The sequence below is a fragment of the Papaver somniferum genome, chromosome 8 (assembly GCF_003573695.1).
Source record: "Papaver somniferum cultivar HN1 chromosome 8, ASM357369v1, whole genome shotgun sequence".
Classification (NCBI taxonomy): domain Eukaryota; kingdom Viridiplantae; phylum Streptophyta; class Magnoliopsida; order Ranunculales; family Papaveraceae; genus Papaver; species Papaver somniferum.
The window spans coordinates 110,131,285-110,146,443 of NC_039365.1; the positions used below are offsets into that span (position 1 = coordinate 110,131,285).

At 38.2% G+C, this 15,159-nt stretch overlaps 1 protein-coding gene and 1 non-coding gene across 2 annotated transcripts; both read left to right on the forward strand.

Moving 5' to 3' along the window:
* The first annotated feature begins 493 nt into the window (after window positions 1-493).
* LOC113302577 (transcription initiation factor TFIID subunit 1-like) lies at window positions 494-14,399 on the forward strand. Its single transcript, XM_026551511.1, has 24 exons — window positions 494-653; window positions 1,049-1,207; window positions 1,346-1,412; window positions 1,984-2,090; window positions 3,078-3,140; window positions 3,240-3,285; window positions 3,429-3,686; window positions 4,311-4,391; window positions 5,092-5,204; window positions 5,614-5,779; window positions 5,893-6,985; window positions 7,928-8,130; window positions 8,257-8,494; window positions 8,855-9,197; window positions 9,294-9,503; window positions 9,591-9,683; window positions 10,083-10,289; window positions 10,477-10,686; window positions 10,882-11,368; window positions 11,783-11,976; window positions 12,120-12,185; window positions 12,358-12,423; window positions 12,516-13,532; window positions 13,775-14,399. The coding sequence occupies exons 3-24, from the start codon at window positions 1,367-1,369 to the stop codon at window positions 14,126-14,128; spliced, it is 5,661 nt and encodes a 1,886-aa protein (XP_026407296.1). The 5' UTR covers window positions 494-653; window positions 1,049-1,207; window positions 1,346-1,366; the 3' UTR covers window positions 14,129-14,399.
* TRNAI-UAU lies at window positions 2,712-2,784 on the forward strand. The gene has a single exon. It is a non-coding gene; the product is annotated as a tRNA-Ile (tRNA).
* Window positions 14,400-15,159: the final 760 nt, after the last annotated feature.

A 15,159-nucleotide genomic window follows, 5' to 3' on the forward strand; every position in this document is an offset into this window, starting at 1 on the left:
TTCAACAATCTCTGGTAAAAATAGAGTGTTGAGTAAAGAAATATACCAACTGTTAGTGTCAGAGATAATGAGTTCACTGACATAAGTATATTGGTAATGATTGCTATTAACAGGAACAACCAGATCATTAAACCCCAAAATCCATTTATCCTTCCATATCATAGTCTTCTTACCATTATTTACCTCCATGTAGTAATGTTGTTTTAGAATAGAGAGTCCTTGTTCAATTCTTTTCCAGACCCAAGAGGTGTTATTCTTCTGAGAATTAATGTGCAGAAAATCTTCTTGTTTGTAATATTTAGCTTTGAGAAGTTTGCGTAACAGATGATGACAAATTCTCCATGCCAACTTTGTCAGAAGAGCATGGTAATATAGACTTAGGACCACATGCCGGATGTTGAACGGGTTTTATCGACGCCAACAAATCCGAACCCGAATAGTTTTAATTTGTTTTAATTTTAGATTTGGGAAGTTTCTTTATAAGAGCCTGGAGACGAGACAAGCGAGAGAAACAGAAGGACATGGGGAGAGGGACTGAATGAAAAAACCCTAGAACAGAACGGAGGATCGACCATCTATCCACAAATTAACAAGATTGGTTCATTTTACAACGATCTAAATAGCAAGCAACTTAAGTTTCTATCATTGAAAAGGTAAGATTTTTTTTCTCTACATTATGTAAAACGATAACTCAATTTGAGTTAAGGTTTTTAAAATTCAAACTTGTGTAATTTGACCGTTTTTGTAATAGGTTTGCAGAGAAAAATTCAAACTTTGTGCAATTCTTTGATTCAAATGTGCCTCTTTTTCTTTTCTTTTCCTTCTTAACTCTAGGGTTCGTAATTGCAGGGTTTCAAATTAAAAATCTTTACCATTTTCACTTGCAATTAGCTTTCAGGGTTCCTCATTCTGTAATTAAGTTGAAATTAAAAAGCTTTAGTCATACACAAACTCGTGTGTATGACTTTTATATCGAACAATTACCAAGCTTGAATCAAAGACCATATGAATGTTCTACTGATACATTGTTATTGTATATAAAATTCAGTGTGGAATACGAATTCAGTGAAAGAAGAAGCCCAACCCAAGTATAAGGTGCAAACGACACATTTATCCTCTCTACTGGTGATACTTGCCTTATTGTGGTTACTCTTGGGTTTGGCGTTCTGCATTATGCACTTTGAAGTGATATAAGTTTTTTCGACTGGTAAGTTCTCTGGCTTGATTATTATTTCCCTAGCATTTGTAGATTAAAGATGTTTTGACAGTTATTTAGTGATATGCCAATTTGTGGGCAGCTATGCCACTGTTAATATTATGACTAAATGACTGTTTTCCCTTGTAGGTGGTCACAGTTAACTCAAAAATGGGAGACGAATCCAATTCTGACTCACATGACACTCGTGATGAAGGTAGCTATTGTATTTATTTTGAAGTTCTACTAAAATATAGGTTGACACAAATGGAACACATGTGTGTCAGCATGTTTTCCTTGATTATAAGGACCCTCCTCACCACCAAAATTTACATGATTATCACACTTTACTCTATCAAAACTCATAATTTGGAGACTTATTTTAACTATTATCTTTCCTTTGATGTCCAACCCATTTTCAATAAGTTAATGGTTTTACCATCAAGTGATATTTGGCAAGCTTGATTTATTTTATATCAACATAACATATTTTCTGAAACTAGAGGATGGCAAGTGAAGACTTCCTAGTGTTTGGAAGTAGGCTTAATGTAATGCGCTGATTTTTGAGAGGGTGGGAGCAAGGCTACCGGTACACGATAAAGTCAATTTCTTTGATCTTGCCAATGATTAGCTCTTGTTGACTAGCAAACAACTTCTCTTGATTTTTTTATTGATGAAAATGTCGTGATATGTATATGTAATATGACATTACATACTTCTCTTGATTTCGTTTTCGTAGGCATGTCATATTGTCAAGATTAGTTCTAATTGGTTTGATATTTTGACAGATGACGAAGATGACTACGAGGAGGCTGATGAAAAAAACGGTCTCTTGGGATTTATGTTTGGAAATGTCGATGGAGCTGGTGAGCTCGACGTTGATTACCTTGATGCGGCAAGTCCCTGTCTGTAATTTTGTTTCATGTCCATATCGTTAGTAAATTTGTGTTTGCTGTTGTTTAATCATAGAGGCAATCTTATATAAAGATAATCACAAATGCTTAAGTAATAATGATTCTAAAAAAACACTTGCACATGTTCCCGCTCTAGAGTTTGTTGATCTCTTAAAAATTTCCCCTCGCCTCCCCAACTGCTCTTATGGCGTGTTTGGTTGGAGGGAATGGAATCAGTTTCCCGGGAATACAATTTTATTCCCATGTTTGGTAAATAGGAATACAGGGCGGTTAGGAATAGGATTCCCCAAAAGTAAGGGAATTCCATGGGGGTGGTGGGTTTAGGATTCCTTCCCACCATCCACCATTAAAGTGCAGATAGTACTCGATCCTGTAAATAGTTATTTTTCTTCATTTAAGATATAAATTGTTGTGTACATAGTTACTGGTCTTTCAAGTTACATCGTATTGTCAAAGCAACACATTCATATTACACTAGGCTTCACTGTGTATGGCCGTTTAATGCTCCCTGCAAAGCTCTTTTCGTTCCTTCAGTTGCAAGTATGCTTAAGTCTTGTTGAACAACTTTCAATCTAGTGTGAAAAGGAGTCACTTTTAGATAAGGTCCCGTAGCTCAGTTGGTCAGAGCATTGGTCTTATGAGCGAAGGTCGCGGGTTCGAGCCCCGCCGGGACCATTCGGCCCATGGCCATTGACTTGAGACATTCTTGGTACCATACTGGTTTTATTGAATCATATTATAATTTTTTATTAGTACAATCTCTATATCCCATTCTTGGTGCTGAGTTTTCTTTGATAATCCATTTCATAATCCCATGTTGGGAAGACATGAAACTATCTCTGCACGATGTATGTACATTAAAGTTCGTGTTATGGATCTCATCATCTTGTGTGTAGGCGTTAGCTGCACACATTTAGGAACACAGACAAACTTAAGTTGATGATGGGTGTTCAATTATATTTCGACAGGATGCGAAGGAGCATCTTGGTGCATTGGCAGGGGATTTGCGCCCATCTCTGACGGATATTGATGTATGGATTTCCTCAACATGTAGTATATGGAGATTTGGCGGAGTCATTCCACTTCTATTCTTAATGTTTTTGAGACTGATCATGTTGTTTAACTTGTAGTTGTCAGTAAAATTAGCAGACAAATCTGCGGATGCTTCTGAACAAGGTGATTTTGATAAGCTAGAATAACGGTTGTCTCAGTTTGGCTTGCATTGATACTTTACTTAGCCTGTTTTACTAAGTGCACAATTATGGATCATATCTTAGTGTTTTTTATTAATGTGCTGGTTTTAATATGATCTGTGTTAGATTATGATGAAAAGGCTGAAGATGCTGTTGATTATGAAGACATTGAAGAGCAGTACGAAGGGCCTGAGACTCAAGCCATTTCGGAGGAAGATCATTTGCTGTCAAAGAAGGAATTTGTTTATGCCAAAATGCCATTGGCGACTGGTCAACTTAGTACTTCTGTCTTCGGTGAGGAGAATTATGATGAGGAGCCCGAGGGAGATGATATTGATGCGGCACATACAGTGGTTTCAACAGATGAGATTCTTCCTTTAGCAGGTTATTTGCTAGGAACATCAATCTACTATTGGATCTCACACTATTTGGCTTAATTTCTCAAAAATTAAAGTTTGTGGCCTTAAATAGCTTTCAGAACTAACTTGTCGTACGATTGGGCGGTTAAACTCCTCGCAATAGTCTTTCATGGGTTTCCGGTATAACTTTAGGATTCTGTTAGCTGCATACTGGTCAAATTTGGTTATGCTTTCGTTTTTGGTCTTTTTCTTCGATAATTTAGTGGTTTCTGATGCAAATTTGGCCAGTAGCATTCCCCCTCCCGCCCACATAAACGCACCCACACACACAGAAAGTTCTGAATATGACATTACTCTGTATCTTATTGGTTTTCTTTGTTGGGCAAACCTGAATGTTAAGAGGTATGAATTAAGTAAAGATGTGAAAACACCAGTTCCTTTGTCTCTGATAGCATGATTCCCATTTATAAGTCATCTTTGAGGCTTTATATGTTACTGGAAACATGTCTTTGTCAAATATGGGAAATGAAGTTGGATCCTCATGGTTTTTTCCCTGCATGTATGAATTACACCACATTGTTCAGTATGAGTAGAGTTTTTCTCTTTACTTGTTTTATTTGCAAATATTCTCACCTCTTTTGCGTAGCAGGAACTCTCGTTTTGGAGCACAGTTCTGAACAACCAAGCAGCTCGGCTATTGAAAGAGATCTGGAGCTTTCTCTTGAGAAGGGTTAGTTATAGATTGTAATAACCCTGTTGAAGAAAATTTAGTTCACTAGGTCATCTTAGTAAATTAAGCTCAAGCTTATATTCCTCCCTGTAGGTCATCTTATATGCACTTCATAATGAAGAAGAACTTATTACTGATAACTTGGTTGTTGTCATGCTCATGGTAGAAAGACTAGAAAGTAACATGTTAGTTGTAATTCTTTTCGTTGGTGGACCCGTTATTATAAACTTAAGACTTGGAATCTTCTGTTACTTCAATCACAAAATAAAAATGAATAGGAGAACATAGACTGTGAAGGGTCAAGTAATTCTCTTGGTGTGGTTATACTTTCTTTGAATAGGATCACTCTTTGAATGTGCTTTTTACGCTCCCTCTAAATATTGAGAGAGGAACAGCTATATTTTTGTAAAATGACGTCTCTCAGAGTGTTAATTGTTTATAACTACTATGTGATGTCAGGTGAAACAATGCCATTACGTGACTATGTACTTCATACTCCTGCACTTTATAACTGCTATGTAAATATGTCTATCCAGTAAAATTTGCTCCAATCTTGTAGTTTCTGTACAACCACTAATTGTTAATACAGTTGTATTGATCTATTACATGTTTAGAGCTGTTTTTTTTTTCACTTGAGAATCTGCTTACTGCTTTTTCTTGGTCAAGCATTAGATTTTGATCCCTTCTATTTCTCTTTTAGCTGAGAATCTTGGAATGGATTCTGAGGAAGAGAAATCTCTTGCAAATATTGAGCCTTCTCTTGAACCAATTGAAGCTGATAGCCTGTCCGTTGATTCGAAGGATATTCGAGAGGTTAGTTCAAAACGATATGTCACTTGAAGTCAATAATGATATCAACCTACTTTTTTTTCTTTCTTTTTAAGGTGCATCTGTATGAGCTTGATTGATCAAGGGATGTCAAAATAGGCTCATTTGAGACTCTTGCCTTTCCGTTGATTGATCATCTAGTACCCGGGATAACTTGTCTCAGGCATCAGATGATCCGGATTCGCCGGTTTCTACTTCATATCATCACATTGAGGATGATAGTGCCTTTTACTTTCAACTGATATTTGTCAGCTCTTTTAATGCCATATGCTTGCTAAGTTACCCTTATCATGGGCATTGCCATGCTGTGCATTCAGTTCCTCATGTGCACTCTGTCTTTCTTTCTCCCTCAAATTCTACTATAAAGTGGGTTTTGATTTACATAAATTCGTAGGATGATGAGCTTCAAGATTTAGAGGAGTCAAGGAACAACACAGCTTCATTGCCTATTTTGTGCATAGAAGATGGAAAGGTGGTGTTACGGTTCTCTGAAATTTTTGGTGTTCATGAGCCCCCAAGAAAAAGGGAGATGAGAAACCATAGGGATCCTATTCCAAAAGGTGTGCATTATGCTACTACTGTATTATTTCTTGTATTTTCTTTTCCTGGTTAACTTTTGGGCTGCTTCTGTATAATATAACTTCAAAAGTTTTGATTCTTTTCACACTTCCAGATAAGCTTAAAACAGTAGTTGAAGAGGACGAAGAAGATTTTCTTCGGGGGCCGTTGCAGAGTTCGTCTAATGCTAAATTAGTGGTTGTTTCTCAGTATGGTGATGCATCTGTCAGAGATAGTGATGGGGTATCAATGATGTCTGGTGTTGGGCAAGGGATTGGTTTGAGGGAAACACAGGCTTTTGAACAAACAAAAGTCACCTGTCTCAGTGCAGAACCAATGAAAGAGAGTGTTTTTGTCGATCTGGCTTCAGAATGGGTATCGCCATCTTGTCCAAAGTTTTACCCTCTCGATCAACAAATTTGGGAAAACGAGATCATTTGGAATAATTCTCCTGTAGTGGGTTCAGAATCTTCTGAGAGTTCTATAATATCTGGCATTGATATCGACGGTTCCACTAATGTAGAAATAGAATCGGGAAATGAGACACGAGATTTCAATTCAGATATCACAGTTGAACCTGCTGAAAAGGGTCACAATGTTTTCCTGAGCAGCTACCCTGTTTCTGTTGAACCTTTCGGCTCAAGAACTTTTTCAGGCTCATCTAGCCTTCCATTTTCCGAAGTGAATCACCCACAATTATTGAGATTAGAGTCCCGTTTCAAGGATGGTTCAAGTGATAATGAAGTCCAAACAGAGAACTCCGAAAATTTGCATAAACATGATGCTATAAATCTTTTTAGCAAAAGACTTTCATTGAGAAACATGGAATTGCTGGATGGATCTTGGTTGGACCAGATAATTTGGGAACCTAAGAAAGATCTTCCAAAACCAAAACTTATCCTTGATCTTCAGGATGAGCAGATGCTCTTTGAAGTTTTAGATAATAAGGATAGTGGAAATCTCCGATTTCATGCTGGGGCAATGATAGTCTCTCGGTCTGTGAAGTTGAATGGTGGAGATTCTTTGGATAATCCTGGTCAAGGTGGAGGGGCTTCTAAATTTAATATTTCTAATGACAGGTATTATTCGAACAGAAAAATTTCCCAGCAAACGAAATCACATTCGAAAAAGCGCACAGCTCACGGGGTCAAAATCTGGCATTCAATACCTGGTTTGATGCTTCAGACTATGAAGCCAAAATTGAGCAAGTAAGGCTGGCTACTTAGTTGATCCATCTCATATGAAATAGACTTAAATATGCTTAGAAAGATAACCTTATGCTGAAAAGGATTTAGTCTTAGTATTAGCATAATCCTAGTTCACATAAACACCACATTAAGCAAGCATAATCAGTACTCAAGTATTCTAAACACCTTATGAAGGTTCAACATAATTATCATGAACTGATTTAATAGAAGAAATCGACAGACATCTTATTAGGATTGACTTGGACCTTTACTTCTAATTCCTCATGCTCATACTATTATTAATAGAATGAGTGGATAAAACTGATTCTTTTTAGATTATATGAGGCTAGATGAGAGACTCTATCAGGCTTGCCACATGTCCTTTGCAACTTTCCATCATGAGTTGGAGAGCCACCTCATGGCTACTTGGGACAGCTCACAAGTTATCTTTACCTTATGTAGCAGTTATAACATACAAACTTAGTAGAAACCAGCTGCAGAAATGTAAGGGTTGCGGTTTGTTCTTCAAAACATACATCACATTAACAGATTTGTTATTAATTATATATTAGTATTGCTGGGGTTAGGGCGTTATTCAGTGTGCTTAATCATGATGAAGATATCCCTTCTAAGGTACCAAAGGAAGGAAATTTAAAGTCTAGTAGAAATGTTCAGGGAAATAAGACTGTAGGTTGGTTTTACTCAAAGCAGGGAGATGTGTCCTTAAAAATACACTTGGACTTTGCTTCTTGTTGATTAACACGCGCCCGTTTTTCTTGTCCTCTTATTTTATACTGTATAAATATAGTTTCTTGTTGTTGTTTCGTGTTTCCGGGCCTTGCTGGCAGCCATATGACATAGTTTAATCAATCTTGCTCCTGTTATTTATCCTACCAACAAATTGGTTTTTGCTTATATTATTGGTACTTCCTTCTTTATCTGTACTATTTTGTCTTGTTGCAGTAAAGATATCGCTTACTTTCATAGACCCAAAGCCATATGGTATCCTCATGACAACGAAGTAGCAGCAAAGGAACAAGGGAAGCTATCTACACAGGGTCCCATGAAAGTAATACTGAAGAGCATGGGGGGGAAGGGCAGTAAATTTCAAGTGGCTGCTGAGGATATCGTATCTTATATCAAAACAAGGGCCTCAAAAAAGCTAGGTTGGAGATCTCTATAGTACTATTACTTTGCCAAACTTGGTTTCTTCCATTAATTGCTTGCTTACTGTGAATTTGGTTCTTTTGTGCTCTTATACTTGTGAGTTGTGTTGACCTTTTGTTGTGCAGATCTCAGACCATCAGAACAAGTTAAAATCATTTATTCAGGAAAGGAGCTTGAAGATAGTAAGTCTCTTGCTGTGCAAAATGTTCGTCCAAACTCTGTTCTACATCTCGTGCGCACAAGTATACATCTGTGGCCAAGAGCCCAGAAGGTGCCTGGTGAAAATATGTCATTACGTCCTCCTGGGGCTTTTAAGAAGGTGTCAGACCTTTCTGTGAAGGATGGACATGTCTTCTTAATGGAGTAAGTGGTCATTCCCCCTTCAGTTTCCTCATTCTTTTGTTGTGCGATGAAGATTTTAGTCTACAAGTGGAAATATAAAATTATAAAATCCTGCAAAGTTTCACTCGTACAATATCTGTTTATGCTTAACTTTATTGCATTCATCAATATATTTTTCTAGCTGAAGGTTTATCTGGTACATACAAGCAATAATGGGATGTACATCACATCAATTTTTTTAATATTATTTACGTATATTTCCTCTGAACTTGTATTCGGATCTAATAATTTGACATTTTGGTGAATCTGAGAATCTGCATCATAGATGCTTCTGAAAGCTCCATTCTGAAGTTGCATCTTGTTTGTAACCTTTGGTGTCAGGTATTGTGAAGAGAGGCCTTTACTTATAGGAAATGCTGGGATGGGTGCAAGACTCTGCACTTATTATCAAAAATCAGCACCTGTTGACCAAACTGCCTCAGTGCTTCGCAACGAATGTGGGGGTACTAATCTTGGCACTGTTATTTCTCTTGATCCCGCGGACAAATCCCCTTTCCTTGGTGACATAAGACCTGGTTGCACCCAGTCGTCTCTTGAAACAAACATGTACAGAGCACCTGTATTTCCTCATAAGTTGCCCACGACTGACTACTTGTTAGTTCGGTCTGCGAAGGGAAAACTTTTTCTTAGGCGTATAGACAGAATACATGTCGTCGGACAGCAGGTATTTTTATCATCCCACTTGAAAAAAACACTTATGTTTTATGGCAATATTCCTTATTCATAAGTTGAGACTGACATTTGCCGGGGTTTTATACAGGAACCGCACATGGAAGTTATTTCTCCTGGGTCAAAAAATCTCCAGACTTATATTGGGAACAGATTATTGGTGTATATGTACCGTGTCTGTCGTGTCAATGAGAAGCGGGGAATGGCTCCTTGCATCAGAGCAGATGAGTTAGCGGCCCAGTTTCCTTTCTTGTCTGAACCCATTATTCGGAAAAGGTTGAAGCACTGTGCTGATTTACAGGTGGCTTTTAATAATAATCATTGTTCCTAGTTCTGTTACCGGATGCCTTCACACTGCTGCTTTAATCTCTTTCACTTGACCTTGTAGAAGGGAACAAATGGGCAGTTATATTGGGTTATAAAGCGCAATTTCCGAATTCCAGTGGAAGAAGAACTTAGGAGGCAGCTGACACCCGAAAATGTGAGTTACTTGGTACTTGCATTTTCTGTGTTTTCGCCGCAGTTGAACACCCTAATTATTTTTGTTAGGTGTAGTCATAGTTTTTGCACGTGAGGTACTTCTCTTTGTCTTTTGACAAGTCTTACAGAACTAGTAGGTAACAATGTAGTAAGCTGCTGACCAGCTTCGCTCTTCATTAAATTGTCAGCAGTGTTTTTACAAATTGTTTCCTTCCTATATAAGCTTCTCTGAGTTACTTGGTCTTGCATCAGCCTCTTTTGTTATTATTTGTGGGCCGATTAGATCTTTAATCTTCTTCCTTTCAACCGGAGGCATAATTTATACCTTTTTTATGACAGAAAGAATTTGTTGCATTGTTATATTTGAATCTTTGACCCCTGATGCGTGTTCTGATGTCAGGTTTGTTGCTATGAAAGCATGCAAGCTGGGCTTTACCGGCTTAAGCGTTTAGGGATAAGCAGACTGACACACCCTACTGGCCTTTCTTCTGCAATGAACCAACTTCCAGATGAAGCCATTGCGTTGGCTGCTTCATCTCACATTGAAAGGGAGCTACAGATAACCCCTTGGAACCTTAGTAGCAACTTCGTCACCTGTACAAATCAGGTGAAGTATTTTTAAATGTTTTGACTCTCTCTAAGATTTTGATATGCTTTGGAACAAATCTTCAAGTGAAGGAAGGGTTCAATATGGGTGTGAATTGTATATAAATTAAAGGGTGAATGTTCATACGTGTAACTGGTTTCGCTTCTTTTGGGTTGAATCTTTATGTTCTAAAACTATCTTGGTGCAGGACAGAGAAAATATTGAGCGCCTGGAGATTACAGGAGTCGGAGACCCATCTGGCAGAGGCCTAGGTTTCAGCTATGTACGTGTTGCCACGAAGGCACCTATATCCAATGCAGTAGTGAAGAAAAAAATAGTTGCTCCTCGTGTGGGAGGTACAACAGTCACTGGAACAGATGCTGATCTGCGTAGGTTAAACATGGATGGGGCCCGTGAGGTATGATTCTTCAACAAAAGTTTCTTATTTTAACTTTAAAGAGAAAGCGCAGCCTTATAGGAGCATCCCATTTGGCTTCAGAATCTATAAATTTTGTCCCTTTTCAATTGTTAATCTAGTCATGACAGTTGTTGATGCGTTTTGAGTCTTGAGCGTACATCCTATTCTGATCCATTTGGTTATAAACTATCTTAGTTGCTACTTAAGTTCAATGTTCCGGAGGATACAATTGCAAAACAAACTAGGTGGCATCGGATCGCCCTGATACGCAAACTTTCCAGTGAGCAAGCGTCTGCAGGAGTCAAAGTTGATGCAACAACCATTGGCAAGTATGCACGCGGCCAGCGGATGTCATTTCTTCAGCTACAACAACAGGCCAGAGAAAAATGTCAAGAAATTTGGGATCGACAGCTTCAGAATCTTTCGGCTGCCGAAGGCGACGAAAATGAGAGCGACTCTGAAGCAAATAGTGATCTGGATTCTTTCGCTGGGGACCTTGAAAATTTGCTGGATGCAGAAGAATGCGGGGAAGCTGAAGTGGGTAGCAATGAATCTAAACAAGACAAAACTGATGGTGTTAGAGGACTTAAAATGCGGAGGCATCCAACCCAAGTCCAAGCAGAGGAGGAAATTGAAGATGAAGCAGCTGAAGCAGCAGAATTATGCAGGATGCTCATGGATGGTAAGAAGGGGAAAAGACGCTTACTTAGTCCTTTCAGCTGATACGATTCATTATTTATTTGATCTAAGTGCATGTTAACTCATCTAAATATTTCAACAGAGTATATACATAATGCAGATACTAAGTCGTTAAAGAGTATTATTTAGCTTAGCAAATAGTCGACTAGGTAAGTTCGGTCTGATGTTATGTGCGTCTCCAACTCATGACTGTTAGTTAGACACCAAAATATAGATTAAAGAGCAGACCCAGGAGATATCTGCTGTCTCTTGTTCTTTGGCATGACCAGAACTTCCTATCAGTGGAGCTAGCAGTGAAGACATTATCATTGTTCTTGTTTGCATGTGGATGTTGATTCACCAGTTTTCATAATTTCAAATAAAAATGAGCCACATCTTTGTCCTGCTTGTTCTTCAGATAATGGGGCTAAGGGGAAAAAGAAGAAAAAAACGGTTGTTAGGGGGCGGGAAGAGTTAGGATTGAGTTGGCAGCGAGGTTTAGGTGCTGAACGGATCAATAAAGCTAATGGCTCTGTTAAACAAGTCAGTCGTACAGCCCAACCTGATGGTTCATTCTTATCAATGGAGAACATTATTCGTGATCAAAAGGAGGTTTGCGATTCTGAAAATTCTTATAAGCTTTTCCCCTGGATATTTATGCTCATTCCCTCAGTTTTTTATGCCAAGATTTCATCGTGCAGGGGATATTCTTGAGAAATATTTATCAGAGTTGCTGTTTATTTTCTTGGTTGCAGGTGGATAATATGCGTAAAAGGAACTCCTCTGGCATCATTAAATCAAAGAAGTTGAAGAATGATAAGGTAATTCATTTGTTTGTTGTTATCACTTTTCTAAATTCATTGGAGCAGATTTCTTTTGCAGAAATGTATGCCAAACAAGTTGATTACTTTATCTTTTCTTCTCCAAGAGGTTGGACTTTCAGTATTATTACTTCCCTGATGAAGTTATCTTCCTTTTGAAATCGTTAACCAGGTTAGGGAAAAACACCCTTCAGGTAAAAATGTACGAGAAGGTTTTGTGTGTGGGGCATGTGGTCAGGTTAGTGCATATTGCCTAGAATTCACTTGTTCAGGAAAATTTACATAACTGATCCATTGTGTATTTGACATCTCAACTTCCTGTTGGACTAGGCGGGGCACATGAGGACCAACAAGAATTGTCCTAGGTATGGAGAAGATCCGGACACTCGTGTTGAAAACTCTAGCTTGGAAAGGATACCTGGGAAGCTTAACCTTCATGATTCTTCTGCTCAACCGAAGTCTACAATAAAGAAAATAATACCTAAAATTGCTGCTAGAAATGTTCCTGCAGAGGCCCAAGAGAAAGTTGAGAAAGCAAAAACCTTCCAATTGAAGGTAAAATGTGCACTCCCTGACAAATCTCTTGAGCAAAACACTACCGCAACACAAAGTTCTGATAAACAAGATGAAATGGGAAGTAGATCTGTCTCCAAATATAGTAAAATAATAATTTCCAACAAGATGAAACTTGAGGACTTCCATGGTGAACCTCAGAAGCAGCCCTCGATTGTCATTCGGCCACCCTTGAACATTGAAAAGCCACCTCGGAAGAAAATCATTATCAAACAACCAAAAGTGGATCAGGTTAGAGAAGAAGTTCGTTATGGTATGCAGGAGGAGCATAGAAAGACTGAGAAGATGATGCAGTTATCAAGCTATGAGATACATAGAAAGCAGGAACAGCAGCGGCTAGCTGATGAGGCAGCAGCAAAAAGAAAAGCAAAAGAGGACAAGAAATTTTGGGAAGAGGAAAACAAAAGAAGAGTCATTAGAGAGGCGGAGGAAAGGGAAAGAGAGAGGGAAAAGGAGAGGGAAAGGATTTTGTATCAAGAACGAATGATGCTGTTAGAGCAAAATAGATTAGCTGAATCTAGGAGGATCCATGAAGCCTTGCAGCAGAGAGAAAAGGAGGAACTAGAGAGGCAGAAAATGAAGAAGAAAAAGAAGGTAAAATTCGATGAGACGGGAGACGATTACTATCTTGAGGAACCAAGAGGATACAGAACCAGCCGTAGAATGCCAGAAAGGAGCCGTGCTGCTAAGAAGCGGCCTGCGGTTGACTCGTCTGCTCGGTATGGTCCAGAATATGGCCAACAAACTAAGCGCCGTAGAGGGGGTGAAGGACAGGTAATTTTTGTTGTTCCTTTGAAATTCTATCTGCAGTATTTGGAGATAGTAGATATTACTTGACCTTGAATTAGCAAAGCCCTAGTTCATGTAAGTTTCACATGGTCACCATGGAGATCATCCTCAAATTTCAGCTTTAGATCAAATCCAGTTTGGCCATATGGCCATATATTAGTATACTAGAGTAATTTTGGTAAGACCGCTTATAAATTTATGCTCAGCTTTTCGCTAAAATCCTGCAGGTTGGGTTAGCAAACACTCTTGAAGACATTCTGGATGGATTAAAGAATGCTCACGAAGTCTCATACCTTTTCCTCAAACCAGTGTCAAAGAAGGAAGCACCTGACTACTTGGACATCATCGAACATCCTATGGATCTCTCTACCATTAGGGAAAAAGCAAGAAGGATGGAGTATAAAGACAGGGATGAATTCCGGCATGATGTTTGTCAAATTACCATCAATGCCCACAAGTACAATGCCATTCGTAACCCAGGTATACCTCAACTTGCGGATCAGCTATTAGAGCTCTGTGATTATTTCTTGGACCAGTACCATGAAAGGTTAAGTGAAGCTGAAGCCAGCATTGACACATGAACTCTCTCTCTTTTATTATTATTATTATTATTATTATGTTTGTAATTGCTTGCGTTGGAAATCGTAGAGTTCGATATTTCCACCAAATTTGTGAATAGATTAGATGATAGTCACCTCCTTTTAGTTTCATCAGCAACTAGTTTTCTGAAATAGAGTAAAAAAGAAAACACCAACCTGTACATGATCAAACAAGCATCAGTTTAGTCATCTTTCAGCTAATCAAGTGTTATCGTAAATAAATTTTGTTTGATTTAGATGTATTTAATTGTTATTTTACTCTAGCCAGTATTCGTAGATTTGAGAAAGCTCTCTGGAATCTATCAATGTTAACTTGCATGTGTAACAATACAATATCCTTGGCAACTTTTATTGCCTTTTTGAATTCACTTGTTGGGGATTTCTCTATCCTGGCCTGGTCTTGTTTGTCTATTTAGTAACTATTCACAATGCTGCCTTGTTATTGTTGAATCCAAACTTGTGCACCCCAACAATTACGGCGCATAAGTACCCTTCCTGATTTTGAAATTACCCAAAAATTAGGAGAATATCATGTACAAGTAATGTGCGACGGCGTTATATACTTGGCAGGCTCTTTTGGGAAGAGATAGATGGGTTTTGTAGCTTTCGGTAGTAGTGGATAAAACAGAGAACTCCATTATCGAAGTCTTTCTTTTGTCATTTGCCATAGCTTTTATACCAACTTAAGGGGCATTTTCCTTTTAACATATATGCCGTTCTCTTTTATACCTCCTTGTTAAAGAAAATTAAACACTGCCCCTGCATGAATCACATGGATGCTAACAGGGGTACCAATTTGCTCGGGGTATACAAAATCAATCTAACACAAAACATTTCAAGCCTTGGAATAGGTATACCCTTGAGCAATTTTCGTACCCCTATTAATAATGTTGCATGAATCATGGTCTAGTGATGTTAACAAATTTTAAAATTATCAATACTAGTAGATGGGTCCAAATGTTAGGGTACTACTATTAGAAGAAAAAAGATGAAATTTCTTCATTTTGTTTTAC

Coding starts and splice junctions, on each gene's coding strand:
- LOC113302577 (XM_026551511.1), top strand. CDS start 1,367: ATGGGAGACGAATCCAATTCTGACTCACATGACACTCGTGATGAAG. Junction 12,424..12,515: donor TGTGTGGGGCATGTGGTCAG/GTTAGTGCATAT, acceptor CTGTTGGACTAG/GCGGGGCACATGAGGACCAA. Junction 13,533..13,774: donor GTAGAGGGGGTGAAGGACAG/GTAATTTTTGTT, acceptor AAAATCCTGCAG/GTTGGGTTAGCAAACACTCT.